The sequence below is a fragment of the Mytilus galloprovincialis genome, chromosome 6 (assembly GCF_965363235.1).
Source record: "Mytilus galloprovincialis chromosome 6, xbMytGall1.hap1.1, whole genome shotgun sequence".
Lineage (NCBI taxonomy): Eukaryota > Metazoa > Mollusca > Bivalvia > Mytilida > Mytilidae > Mytilus > Mytilus galloprovincialis.
In genome coordinates this window covers 11,570,963-11,584,749 of record NC_134843.1, presented here as the reverse complement: position 1 = coordinate 11,584,749, position 13,787 = coordinate 11,570,963, and the positions used below count along the sequence as shown (strand labels likewise).

At 33.2% G+C, this 13,787-nt stretch overlaps 3 protein-coding genes across 3 annotated transcripts in view; 2 read left to right on the top strand and 1 right to left on the bottom strand.

The window, feature by feature from the left end:
- LOC143078931 (uncharacterized) overlaps positions 1-523 on the top strand; it is a 31,545-nt gene extending 31,022 nt beyond the window's left edge. The window contains exon 8 of the mRNA XM_076254002.1: positions 268-523. The gene's annotated coding sequence lies outside the window, so the exon portion shown is untranslated. The remainder of the gene's footprint in view (positions 1-267) is intronic.
- LOC143078934 (uncharacterized) overlaps positions 1-3,432 on the top strand; it is a 134,321-nt gene extending 130,889 nt beyond the window's left edge. Inside the window, exon 12 of the mRNA XM_076254009.1 lies at positions 3,420-3,432. The gene's annotated coding sequence lies outside the window, so the exon portion shown is untranslated. The remainder of the gene's footprint in view (positions 1-3,419) is intronic.
- Positions 3,433-5,693: 2,261 nt separating this feature from the next.
- Positions 5,694-13,257, bottom strand: LOC143077983 (uncharacterized). The gene is made up of 10 exons (XM_076253024.1): positions 13,124-13,257; positions 12,711-12,835; positions 12,084-12,252; positions 11,431-11,536; positions 10,902-11,138; positions 10,357-10,457; positions 9,960-10,062; positions 9,092-9,218; positions 6,642-6,746; positions 5,694-6,203 (listed from the first exon to the last, which is right to left on the bottom strand). The coding sequence occupies exons 1-10, from the start codon at positions 13,177-13,179 to the stop codon at positions 6,073-6,075; spliced, it is 1,260 nt and encodes a 419-aa protein (XP_076109139.1). The 5' UTR covers positions 13,180-13,257; the 3' UTR covers positions 5,694-6,072.
- Positions 13,258-13,787: the final 530 nt, after the last annotated feature.

The following is a 13,787-nucleotide window of genomic DNA, read 5'->3' as shown; positions in this document are numbered from 1 at the left end:
TGTTTCAAATTTTAAAGAATAAAATGAAGTAAAAGGGTTGAGTTAATTGAAGATTATTTTAAAACATTTACCATTTACCTTACTACTATTTTTGGTTTCGGTTTCCGTATCGGCTTATGGTGAACATGTCTAATACCTCACATAACTGCAATAGAAAATATTCTTTCAATATTTGAAAAAAATCACAAAATCATTATGTAGATCTTGAAAAAACGACTAAATCATTACATGTCAGTAATATTAACAAAGTCTCTATATTTTGTTCAGGAACATCGAATGAAGAAATTGGACACATGAAGACTAGAACTGTGTCAGATGTGTATAAAACCATTTACGTTTGGTCGAGATTGTTTGGCAGGCAAAATAGGTGTCGGTGTGCAACCGAAACCATGAAGAAAAACATGGCATCTCTATTAATTCTTGTTGTCTTTTGATAAGAATTGTTTCATTATGTTTATTTTATGCATGTTGTTATAATTTATAATGTTAAAAAAAATGACTAGATAAAAAAGTATTTATCATATGTTTAAAAGTCTCTAATTTTTGTGGAGCTGCTACAGAAGCTCGATACATGATTAGTGATCAAGCAGGGCGGTGTTAACTAAACTCTTAGACCCTTAATATTTGAGGCAGCAGACCTGGATCCTTCATAATTTGTAAATTATTGCTTTATGTTATAAAGTTTCTGTCTGTCATATTTCCATTGTCCTTGACCTCATTTTCATGGTTTAGTGACTACTTGAAAAAAGTTAAGATTTTTATTATCCCTTATGTTTCTCTAATTACTACTAAAAGGATGATTTTATTGTTTGTGCGTACCTTGCATAGTCCTCATACGTGTCAAACAGTTTTCACTTGACCTTGACCTCATTTCATGGATCAGCGAAGAAGGTCAAGTTTTGAGGTGAAGTCCATATCTCAGATAGTCTACTATATTTGGTGTATGGAATGAGTGTAAGGTGTACATGTTCAACTGATAGATGTCATCTAACCTTGACCTAATTTTCATGGTTCATGGTTTTAGTTGAGTTGTTGTGTTTTGTTCTATATTTCAAATACTCTATGCAATTGTTCTACCATATTTGGTGTATGGAATGATTGTATTGTGTACTATTTCATTTGGCAGTTGTTATCAGATATTGAGCTCATGTTCATGGTTCAGTAGTTTAAGTTAAGTCTATGAGTTTTGGTCTGTTGTTCTGATACTGTATGCAATAGGTCAACTATATTTTGTATACGAAAATTTTCTACGATGAACATGTTAGTCTGGCATTTTTCTTTGACCTTGACCCCATTTTACTGTTCAAGACTCACTATTAAATTTTTGTTTTGGTCTTTTTTAATACTATTAGCAATTGCTCAACTATATTCGTGTATGGAATGATTATAAGGTATAAATATCTGTCTGGCAATTATTATCTGACCATGACCTCATTTTAGATAGTTCATTGATTAATCTTAAGTTTTTCTAGTTTACGACCGCGTTCGTATATTGATATCACGTTATGGTCGTCATGGTCGTCGTCATGGTCGTCGTATTCGTCGTCGGTCGTCGTCGTCCGAAACACTTATTTTCCGGACAATTACTTTAGTTTGAGTGATTGGATCTTTATGAAATTTAAACACAAGGTTTGAAACCACCAAAGGAAGGTTGAGATTGATTTTGGGGGTTATGGTTTCAACAGTTTAGGAACAAGGGCCCCAAAAGGGGTAAAATAAGCATTTTCTAGTTTCCAAATAATAACATGTGTGGAGGTGTATGGATTTTTCTGAAATTGTCCAAGGTTTCATACAAAAAAAGGAAGGTTGGGATTGATTTTGGGGGTTATGACCCAAACTGTTTAGGAATTAGTGGCCAAAACAATACTTTTCTAATACTTTGTATAAATTGCTTATTTCTTGACCAATTTCAATAGTGTTTTATTCTTGAATTCTTGGGGTTCCTTTATATGCTGAATCTAACCGTGTAGTTTTTGGAATATGGGCCTCGTTTTTAAATTTGTCCACATGAGGTTCAAAGGGTCCAAAATTAAACTGTGTTTGCTTTCATCAAACATTTAATTCTTGGTATCCTTTGATATGCTGAATCAATCCAAGTACTTAGATTTTGAATATTGGACCATAATAGGTATAATTTTTTTTTTAAGTTCAATTAGACAACATTCATTCTGTGTCAGAAACCTATGTTGTGTCAAATATTTAATCACAATCCAAATTCAGAGCCGTATCAAGCTTGAATGTTGTTTCCATACTGGCCCCAATTGTTCAGAGTTCGACCTCTGCGGTCGTAGTAAGCTGCCCCCTGGCGCATTTTTTTCTTGTATACTTTATGCATTGAAAGGTTCAACTATATTTAAAGCATGTACTGATGCCTGATAGACAGGGGTTATATGTTCTTGACCTTATTTTCTTGGATCATGTTAAATTGCTTTGATAGTTGTAGTCAAGCTTTACATGTAGGAAATCGAGACATATCAGCTTTTAACTGTTGTTATTAAATAAATGCAGTTAACGAAATTATTCGTGATAGTATTCATGTAAGTCACAGTTACAAACCCCCTAAGTTAACTGAATTTGCCAAACAAACCATGATACGCTCAAAGTACGGTCTTTTCTTAGTTAAAACGTGACATTGCTAAGGAGAAAGAGGAATTTACTTTTTAATATGTTCAGTTTAGAATAACAGTTGATTGAGATCTAATATCCAACGTCGATATACAATGCCCAATTCATTCGGTATTCAAAGATTTGCAGCTGATACTTAGACTGTTAAACGTCGCCATTGTCTTACATGAAAGTTGATAAATAAAAGCAACAGTAGTTCACCGCTAAACCAGGTTTATGCAAAAGAATGTCTTCCTATTTCTAAAAATGTTCATCGAAAGATAACAAGACATTGTTGATATATATTCCGTATCAACTTCACAAATAATACACGATGGTCCTAAAGTAAATATTCAAGGTATTGATTTGTTTATAATCTTAATAACGAGTTATAGGTTTCATTAATTTGTCTGTAAATTGTTACTCCTACTGTTTTCATAGTTTATTTTTGTTGATATCCATTTGACATGGCTCGGTACTTGTACATCCAGTCATTGTGTTATGGACAATTTTTGTATTCTTGTCTTTAGTTTTGCGTATGTGCTTTTTCTATATGCCCTTTTGTTTTTCTGTGTTGCCATGTGAATTATTTGTTTGTTTTATAGTGTTTAAGATTATAACACAATGTTGAATGCTGTTCCCCCTATTTTTGACACTTTTACCTTTTATGTCTAAGTTTTGTTTACTAATTGTTGTTTTTATAATGGAATTTTATGCGACTGTCATACAACTGAGAAATTTGGCTAGCTTTTTAAGGTGAGGATTATACGGAGTTTGATTACAATTGTGACTTGGATGGATAGTTGTCTCATTGTCATTCTTAACACATCGTTTAAACGAGTTTCATACATATAAGGCGGTGTGTTATGAATGCCAATGAGACAACTATCCATCCAAGTCACAAATTGTAAAAAAATAAACCATTTTAGGTCAAAGTACGGTCTTTAACACGGAGCCTTGGCTCACACAGAAAAGCCAGCCACAAAGAGCCCCACAAATGACGAGTGTAAGATCATTCAAACAGGAAAACAAACGGTCTAATCTATGCGACTGTCATACAAGTATTCAAGTGAGAGTTTAGCGCTATAAAACCAGGTTCAATCCACCATTTTCCACATAATATGCAAATGCCTTACCAAGTCAGGAATATGACAGTTGTTTATGTGTTTTATCATTTGATTTTGCCATCAGGGACTTTCCTTTTCAGTATTTTGGGGATTTTACTTTTTATGCATCACCTACGATAGGAGAAGGGCATTAAGTTTTCTATGCTTTGTGTCCGTTCCATTCATCCATCTGTCCCGCTTCAGGTTAAAGTTTTTAGTGAAGGTAGTTTTTGATGATATGGAAGTCCAATCAAATTGACACTTAGTACAAATGTTCCCTATGATATGATCTTTCAAATTGAAATGCCAAGTAAGAGTATTTACCCCAATTTCACGGTCCACTGAAATAGAAAATGATAGTGCGAATGGGGCATCCGTGTACTATGGACACAATCTTGTTTCTATATTACAAAACAATGAACGAGAAACACTTATGAAGCACACCAAAAATCTACAACCACTGAACATCATGTTTGCCAAGAAAATTAAATTTATATCTAGAGACGTTTGGTATCTATGATGAGTTTATTTACAACCACTGGGTCGATGCCACTGCTGGTGGAGATTTATTTCCCCGAGGGTATCACAAGCCCAGTAGTCAGCACTTTTTGTGCTGAAATGAATTGTCATTGATATGGTTATATTTAAAAAATTTACTGTTTACAAAATTTATAATTTTTTGAAATACTAAGGCTTTTCTACCTCAGGCATTATTTACCTTAGCTGTATTTTGGTCCTCAATGCTCTTCAACTTCGTACTTTATTTGGCCTTTTTAACTTTTTTTGGATTCGAGCGTCACTGGCGAGTCTTTTGTAGACGAAACACGCGTCTGACGTATATACTAAATTTAGTCCTGGTATCTATTATGAGTTTATTTACCACTTTAACGTAACCAACCCGCCCTCTGGAGTTCATACGATTCTTCCAGTTGTAGTAACTTTACCTTGATTAGTATCTTCCTATATGGATTAAAGAAATTTGAACATTGGTTGGTGAGTTGGTAGTATTACATTACAAAATACAGTTATACAGTATGTTTACCTTATACATGATTACGAGTGCTAATTGCTTTGTAAAAATAAAACTGATGTTACAGTAAAAATTAAAACAAACTTAAAAAAGGACTTTACTCAGACCTGCTTTCAGCATCAAACGACAAAAGGCACAAACTATTATTCCTAGAGTACTAGAGGTAACTGGATGCTAATTCAATGTCCAATCAAAACTAATAAATATACCACGTCTTCCTGAACTAGAATTTATGTCCATACATCTCAACGGATTTATTCTAAAAGACATCATTCAAATGAAGGATTTTCTTATCCCAGGAATAGATTACCGTAGCCGTATTTGGCACTTTTTGGAATTTTGGGTCCATAGTGCTCTTCAACTTTGTACTTGTTTGGCTTTATAACTATTTGATCTGAGAGTCACTGATGAGTCTTATGTAGGCGAAACGCGCCTCTGGCGTATTAAATAAAATCCTGGTACCTTTTGTAACTATTTACACCACTGGGTGGATGCCACTGCTGGTGGACGTTTCGTCCCCGAGGGTATCACCAGCCCAGTAGTCAGCACTTCGGTGTTGACAGGAATGTCAATTATGTGTTTTTTTTTATATATATATATAATTTTTTATATATACATTTTCTGTTACAAAATTTTCAATTTTTCAAAAAAACTAAGAATTTTCTTATCCCAAGAATAGATTACCTTAGCCGTATTTTGCACAACTTTTTGTAATTTTGTGTCTTCAGTGCTCTTCAACTTTGTACTTGTTTGACTTTATAACTATTTGATCTGAGCGTCAGTGATGAGTCTTTTGTAGACAAAACGCGCGTCTGGCGTATTAAATTATAATCCTGATACCTTTGATAACTATTGAAACAACTATACACGTTTCAACAGTTTAAGTATCATTGTAAACATTTTTCGCTAAGAAAAATAATCTTTTTTTTGTAAAAAATAATGAAAAAGACCAATTTACAAAATAACTATTCAAAAATAAGATTTTATACACTAACAAAATTTGACACAATGACATACAGTACAAACAAACACTTCAATCCTCGCTTTCTCTCATTTCTCTCATATCAAACACATGATTATAAACACCCTTTCACAAGATTCACTCACACATACACTGTCACTTAAACTTGAACACACACACGTTCCTTCACAGATTTACACTGGCAAACAGACTATTCTCTCTCAAACGGACACACATTCTCTCAATCAGACAGGTTGAAATATGTACACGTGTAAATTCCACAGCTCAATATCAAATGGAACATGATCAAAGTAAATTGTAGTCGTGGTCCTTTTAAAAATTATCCAATAAGATCCATATCTGTTCAGTGTTTATGTTAACTTAATGTGTTCTGTAGATTTACAAAAGAATCCCCATTTCTTTTGATTCCAAGGGTTTGACTTGTACCACCCAAATGCAACTTCTGATTCGTCTGTAGCAACCTTCAATTTTACGATCATTCCTGAAATTTGAAAAAAAATAGTTTATTTTTTGGCATTCCTCAATCTGATTAAAATCAAAAATAAGTTACGATAAAATATATTTTAACATTATATAAAACACTATCCTTTTGACTTCATATTCTTGAGACTTTATAATAATTTGGAATATTTAAATCTATCTCGCAATTATGTACTTAGTAAAATCATGATGCATTAAATACACATTATATGCCTTGTGAACGGTTGAAAAAAATCTTTTCATTTTGGGGTTTTATTGAACAATTGGATTCAAGTCAAATTGACATAATTCGTCACACCTCTTTCTATTTTAATTTCCGATTACTTGATAGGAGCATAACTGAAGAACAATTTGCTAAAAATTAATCTGGTGCTTTAAAAGCGTTGAAAATGAGTGCTATGTCCAAAGACCGTATTCAAAAACATCGTAATGACTGTACCTTCTTTAATTTTGACGAAGCACTCGTTCGTTTTCTTTGACAAGTCTTTTGTCTTTACATAAGAGTTTCTTAAGAAATTGAACTGGTCGACTTGGCAACTGACGTCTGCAAAATAAAATATTGGGAACATTATTAGAATGACTAATTGTAACACGGACTTAGTGTAGTTATAAGCGTAAATGGCAATTATGAAAACCTGTGATGTCTCGAGTATAACAAAAATACTGAACTCAAAAAGTCTCCTCAACAAAGGGTAATGCAAGAAAACTGACAAAATAAAACGTTATCAACGTATATTCTAGTTGTAACATTGGTTTGATTATTTGCTCTGGAAATGTGAGAGGTCGTCACAACTTAAACTGACCAAGTGTTTTTGCCAAGAATTAACTTTATGCAAGACAACAAATCTTCATGTTTAATACTGTGGTCTCAGTTTTAATGCAACTAAAATGAAACATAGTTTAATCTTTCACACATCCTTCATAGAACCAATGCCCTGAAAAGTGTGGCGTTAAATGGTCCACAATGCTTTTCAACACAGAAACGGCAGCGTGTGCTATGGATTTTTTTTTACTTTGGGGAACTGCACGGCATATTTTGTGACTAGTGAGCAGAAAGGTAGGACATGTTGCACATAGGAACAAGTGATCAGTATGCTGAAGTTTCTTATTGACAACATATTTGTTAAATTTGGACAAATTTTCTGCATTCCTGTGGGAACGAACTGTGCGCCTCTCCTTGTCAACCTCTGCATTTTCATATGAATCGGAGTTTCTTCAGCCACTTGTTATGAACAAGAAGATCAAAGAAGCCAAGTCATTTAATTTCACTTTCAGATATATTGATGATGTTATTAAATTTCCATTAACAATCCAAACTTTTCTGATTGGATACCATTGATACATCCCCAAAATTTTAAAATCAAAGAAACAACAGACACGACTTCCTTCGCCTCATTGTTATACCTATACCTCGAATTTGACACACACGGTCATCTCAGTACCAGAATCTATGACAAACGAGACGATTTTAATTTTGAAATTATTGGTTTCCAACACCTTGGTAGCGACCAACTTCATCGGCATGTGAGATACACATTTTCCAAAATTATTCGGTATTCGTGAGTTTTCAGCTCCTGTTCAGACTTTGTAAAACGCCTGTAAAGTGTCTGAGCAGAAAGTTTATGAACAAAGAACGGGTCATCATTTTTCTAAAAACGTTAATCGGAAGGTACCAAGACCTTGTTGATAAATATACCGTATCAACTTCACAAACAATACACGATGGTCTAGAAGTATAGTTCCTGGGTACTGACGTTTTTTATCATGTTAAAATATATGTTGTACTATTTTTTCATTTGTCTTTATGAATATTACTTTTACTGTTTAGTCTGTTTTTAATGTTATCAATTTGAAGTGGCTCAGTACTTGTACATCCCGTCATTGTGTTATTGTTTTATGACAATTCTCGTATTCTTGTCTTTCGTTTTTGCTGGTTTGCTGTACATCCCGTCATTGTGTTATTGTTCTATGACAATTCTCGTATTCTTGTCTTTCGTTTTTGCTGGTTTGCTTTTTTTATGTGCCTTCTGGTGTTTCCTTGATACATATGACGTGGCTCTGTACTTTAACATCCCGTTATTGTGCCATTGTTACACTTTTTTGTAAATTTGTCTTTGAAATTCATTTATGTTAATGTGCTTTGTCTATATGCCGTTTTATATTTCTTTGATACATATATGACGCGGCTCTGTACTTGTATGAATGAACGAATGAATATTTTAATATTAAAGTGTTATCTGAATTATACTTCCCGTCATTGTGTTATTGTATTATGGTAAATTTGTGTATTCTTGACTTTAATGTATGTTATTTTGCTTGGTCTATATTTTTCGTTTGCTTCTCCGTTACACATTTGTTTGTTTTTAGATCCCAAGGGTGACTGGGTTATAGAAATATGGTCACCTGGTCTTCTCCCGACCGGCAGTAAAACGCTTTCCGAAGTGGGGCGTCCGTTTGGCTGTGCGGGATGTATCAAGTTCGCAGTCACGTCCGGTACTTAGGTGGCCTGTTGCAAGGCAAAATTTCTGTCCCTATCCAATATACCCTCATTTTCCAGTGGCAGTCCAAAATTCCCCGACCATCATCCTATATGGCCTCTATTACAATAACCTACCTATTGTATCTATTGTGAACTTGTTCCCGTCCTGAATATGCATGAAATATTTGCCACTGGACGTTAAGCAACCATCAATCAATCAATCAATGTTTCTTATTATTGAGATTATAGCACAATGTTGACTGCTGTTCCCCTATTTTTGACTTTTTAACCTATTATGTCTGTTTGTTTTGTTCACACATCGTTTCGTTGTCAATATAATGGAATTTGATGCGACTGTCATACAACTTACAATTCTAAATAATTGATACTAAATAAAACCACTGACTTACTATTGTTATTGCGTTGTTCTTTTGTCGGCTCGTATGCTTGTTGCTCCGTTATCTGTTTGTCTGATTTGTAGTAAATATATTGTATATCTGGAAGCTTGACTTTCAATCCATTTGCACTGTGAAATTCCTGCATGAATATTCATGAAATAATCAATAGTGCCACTAGAACTAATAAGAACTATGTTCCTGTCGGAAAGACTTTAGATAAAGCTAATACTAACAATAAACATTGCCTTTCCTGGATCTTGATATCTATATCTTTAACGGGAAGCTTAATACCAAACTTTATGATAAAAGAGATGATTTTTCATTTTCTATTGATAATTATTTATTTTTAGATGCTTACGTTCCTTTGTCAGCATCTTATGGTGTTTTCAAATCTAAACTTGTCCGATTCGTTCGTGTATGTATCAACGTGTTTCATTTTAACAAAAGAAATCTCTGACTGTACTACCGAAAAACTATAACACCAGTGTTTACTTACTACATTGTAGTAGTAAAAATAATTACTAAATTTTATCATCGGTACAATGACTGCATTCGTAAATATTAATAAAGCAACATGCAGACATATTACACGTTCAGGAATTTCACATCCAATCTTTTATGATAATATTTTTAACAAAGCACGAGCATTTCGGCATTCACACCAAAAACTAACCAAACCTTTAAACAGACTTATTCAGTCTTATTAAACAGAGCAATATTAAAAACATGCCCCAATTTTATGACTGGCTAGGAATGGAAAAGGCACTTTTGAGAAATTAAGTAATAGATTTAATCCATGTAGACTATCGATTGAAAATATAAAACAAATACCACAAAAGGCTACAATGAAAAGATATTGGCTCAATGAGTGAATATTTACCTGTGGTGAACTAAACTGGTATTTGGAGCTAAGTTTCTCTATAATTGATTCTGCAGCCAATCTGCAGTCAAAGTCGTCAATATGTGGAAGTAGTTCGTAGAGTCTACAAGATAAAATTTTAGGGTCAACAGGGAACTGTCTATGTACTTGGTAAATTACATTAAACAAAAACGCTTTAGTTTCCTGTTATCATTTTTTAATTAATGATATTGGTTATTATAAATAAAAAAATAACAAATTTTGAATTTGATTGAAAATAACATTTACATAATTGCAGATTACAAATATTCTTTCTCGACTATTTAAACAATCTGATCTTGGTTTTGGAAAAATATATGTGCGGATTCAGGATTCCAAAACGGGGTTTCACTGAATTTTTCTAAAATGAATAACTTACTTGTTGGTGTGTGCTGCTAAGATATATTTCATAGACAACAATCCACTGTGTATACGATCTGCTAAATTGAATATGATATCGTCCAATAGGTTACGTTCAAGCTATAGATAATAAATGAAATATGACTATTAACATAAAACGATCACAAACAATTGAGATCGAATTAGAAAATTGTTGATTGGTGTTGTTATGCAACTCGATGAAACGGTTGATTTGTGTTCTAACAGTGTGAACCATGGAACCATATAGTCGAAGCCCATGCATCAGTAAATATCTACTCAATTTGTTCTTTTCGTACATTGCACAAAATGTACAAGTATGTTCTCCTGTAGAGATAGTTATCAAAGGTACTAGGATTATAATTTAGTACGCCAGACGCGCGTTTCTTCTACATAAGACTCATCAGTGACGCTCATATCAAAATATTTATAAAGCCAAACAAGTACAAAATTGAAGAGCATTGAGTATGCACACTTAAACGACGATAAAAGTTTTTACATTTTCAAAGTTATATTGACTTTTGTGAATGTTTTTGCTAAACTTACCAATCTAAGAGTATTTCTGGTCATGTTCTCTTTCTTCAGCAACGTTTGGTACCTCCTGGCTGTTTCTGCTGCTTTTTGCTTTTTGTCATTTAGTGTCGTCTGTAATTGTTTGATGCTGTCATCTCGAGCTTTCAAGTTTTTACTAGATAGTTTGTCCGCCAGGTGATTTCGCGATATCTTGGCTGTCGTCAGGCATAAGTCGTACTTCTGTACCTTACTGTCAGCAATCCAACACATCTTTAAACGTAAAACAATTATATAACCAATTGTAAGTTATGTAAAACACAAAAACACCTCATTTTCTAAACGGCAGCGAATCGATATACTGACACTAAAAATTTGAGAGGGGTGAAAGTACATAGCTAAAATACAAACGTTTCAAAAGGGTCATATTTGAGAATTAAAAGGAAAAAAAGTAACTGCATTTTGGTCCTAAAAACGATGCCATGAAAGTTTCCCCAGCAATTTTTATCTCAAAATACTACAATTTTAAACTTGCAATACTTATGAAATGTGTTTTATAAATTACCTCTTGGTGTCTTTGTAGCTCTTTATAAATGTAGGTATGGGCTCTCATTAACTTATTCATTTCATTGATCTTTGAATAGTATTCCTCGGTTTTTATCTGATCAAATCTGAAATATGCAATTAATTATTGAAAATCTCACTTTCGTTACAAAGCGCATTTAGGTCAACTCTTTTTTTCTCTCTCGAAGAAATCTACTCGTTTATGTGAAATTCACATGTATGCATATAGAGGATCTTTGCAAGAACTTTTTTTTGTTCTCTATAACGAAATGTATACTAAATATACAATACTCTAAACTGTGCAAGAGACCGTCTTGAACTTGCAATGAGGGGACAGTTTTTGTTTTAGTTTTTTGTTGAAGGCCTAACTGCGATCTTAATATGAAGAACAGCAAAGAAAGCATAGTTCTTTGTGTGTTTTTTCATGTGCATGTAGTTAAGGAAGTTCGCTGCCGAGGTTCAAAATAAATAGCTTTACATAAAACTAGTATATATTGATAGTGGATTGAATGTGTGACGTTAATACAAGACATCATTTAATTCTATTATAGAAAAAGAATAAATTCAGCCTTTTTATGTATAGGATTTTTTTTTAATGGAAATACAAAATAAATATGCATGTACACTGGTTACTTTAAAAATCACACAACTTACGTTGGAATTGACAGAATACTGTCAGATGATGATACCAGGTTAACGAACTGCTTCTGAATTTTTTCAGCAACGGACTTCTTTCTTATATAGTTAGTGGTCTCGTGTGCCCCAACAACACCCAATACCATCTCAGACAGTAAATAAAACAACTTGTTTATTTCAGGAAATTCTGGAAAAATAAAAAAAAAATGATCCACGTCGCTCGAATGAATGTGCTAAAAAATATAAACAGTATACATGTCACTCAATACCTGTTGTTATGTCTTTCCGAATTTATTGATATCAATAGCTTTAAATAGTGTTGATAATCGATTAAAACAAGCCAGAAACAACGGACATTCGGATTGTTTAATTTTTATAGTTGAAATACAACCTAAATTTCTAAGAAGTGCTAATCGTGAAATGATTCGGTTACATGTATGTCCACTTCAAAACAACTCAGCCTTTTTAGAGAGTAAGTATTTGTATGACCTCTATTATATGTGCAGGCGTTGAATTGCGTGTCCATTAAAGAGTTTTCCAAGTTATGTTATGTATGTCTCAGTTCCCATTTAAAGATGTCAAAACACATCTTCTTCTTACATTTTTATATTTTCATCTCTAAAAATTATAATTACATATTCTTACCCATATTCTGTCTGTATGCTACCATTTTCTGCATGATACTTATTACTTGATGTCTGGGGAACTCAGCAGTTTCCGAATTGAAGATGACCTCAAGGGTCTCGCTAATAGTAGCAAACACATCAATTCTGGAAAGAAAAAAGTAATTGTTCTTGACACCAAGTGAACAATTTATTTATTTTACTTTTGTTCAAACGGCATGGTTATATGACAATATTGCAATCAATGCATTAAATTCATTAAATAAAAGCAATAAATTCATTAAATAATAGCAATAAGATAGAATCGTTTTTATTTCCTTCATCATGATATTCTGCCCTAAAAAATGTTAAGCGGACCGTTAAAAGGTAAACAAAAGTTCGATTCCCAATGAAATTATTAAAATCACCGAATTTTTTTAATAAAAAAAAACTTACGTTCTGTATGCAACAGATGTTATGCTGAAAATATCCGGGAAATAGACACAATCCATTTTCTTTTCTTTGATTTCTATTAAAAAGACTGCTATTCAGAATATTCCTGCTGGGCTTTCCGTCGTAGTGAGGGAAAGATAGCCCGGATGGCAGAAAGAGGAACGTCATAATCTTGACGTCTTCTTGTTGGACGTTGGAACAAAGGGAGAACGTCATAGGATAAGTAATTTTTAGTTGGTCGCTGGACGAAAATGTAGCACACTTTGGACAATTTGTTTGCATTTAGATAGATTACGTTGAACTTTACCTGAATAAAACTACCTCAAAAACCATGAAAAATGAAATGGGGGGAAAAACCGATAAAGAAAGCTTTTTCCAACATGAAGCAAAAACAATTCTAAATAAACATAATACTTTCTAAATTGTGTGCGTTCAATGCGCTTTTCTTGATTTAATTTCAAACGTAACGTTCATACATAAACATGCAATAAGCATTTATAAATATGTAGAAATGTTAAAAGAGTGATTTCTGTTTGGAAGTGCGGGATTCACAAACACGCAGACACGTCCAGTCGGAACATGGACAGTTAAATCTAATGCCTCATTTTGTGAGAGTTAGGTTGTTATCTCATCAATTATATTATATTACCGATAATATCTCTTTTCC

What these genes read in the sequence shown, in the direction of transcription:
- LOC143077983 (XM_076253024.1), bottom strand. Translation starts at nt 13,179, where the DNA reads ATGGATTGTGTCTATTTCCCGGATATTTTCAGCATAACATCTGTTGCA. An exon ending in TTAGCAGCACACACCAACAA is followed by an intron (nt 10,063 to 10,356) that starts GTAAGTTATTCA and finishes TTTATCTTGTAG; the next exon opens with ACTCTACGAACTACTTCCAC. An exon ending in AGAACAACGCAATAACAATA is followed by an intron (nt 6,747 to 9,091) that starts GTAAGTCAGTGG and finishes TTTATTTTGCAG; the next exon opens with ACGTCAGTTGCCAAGTCGAC.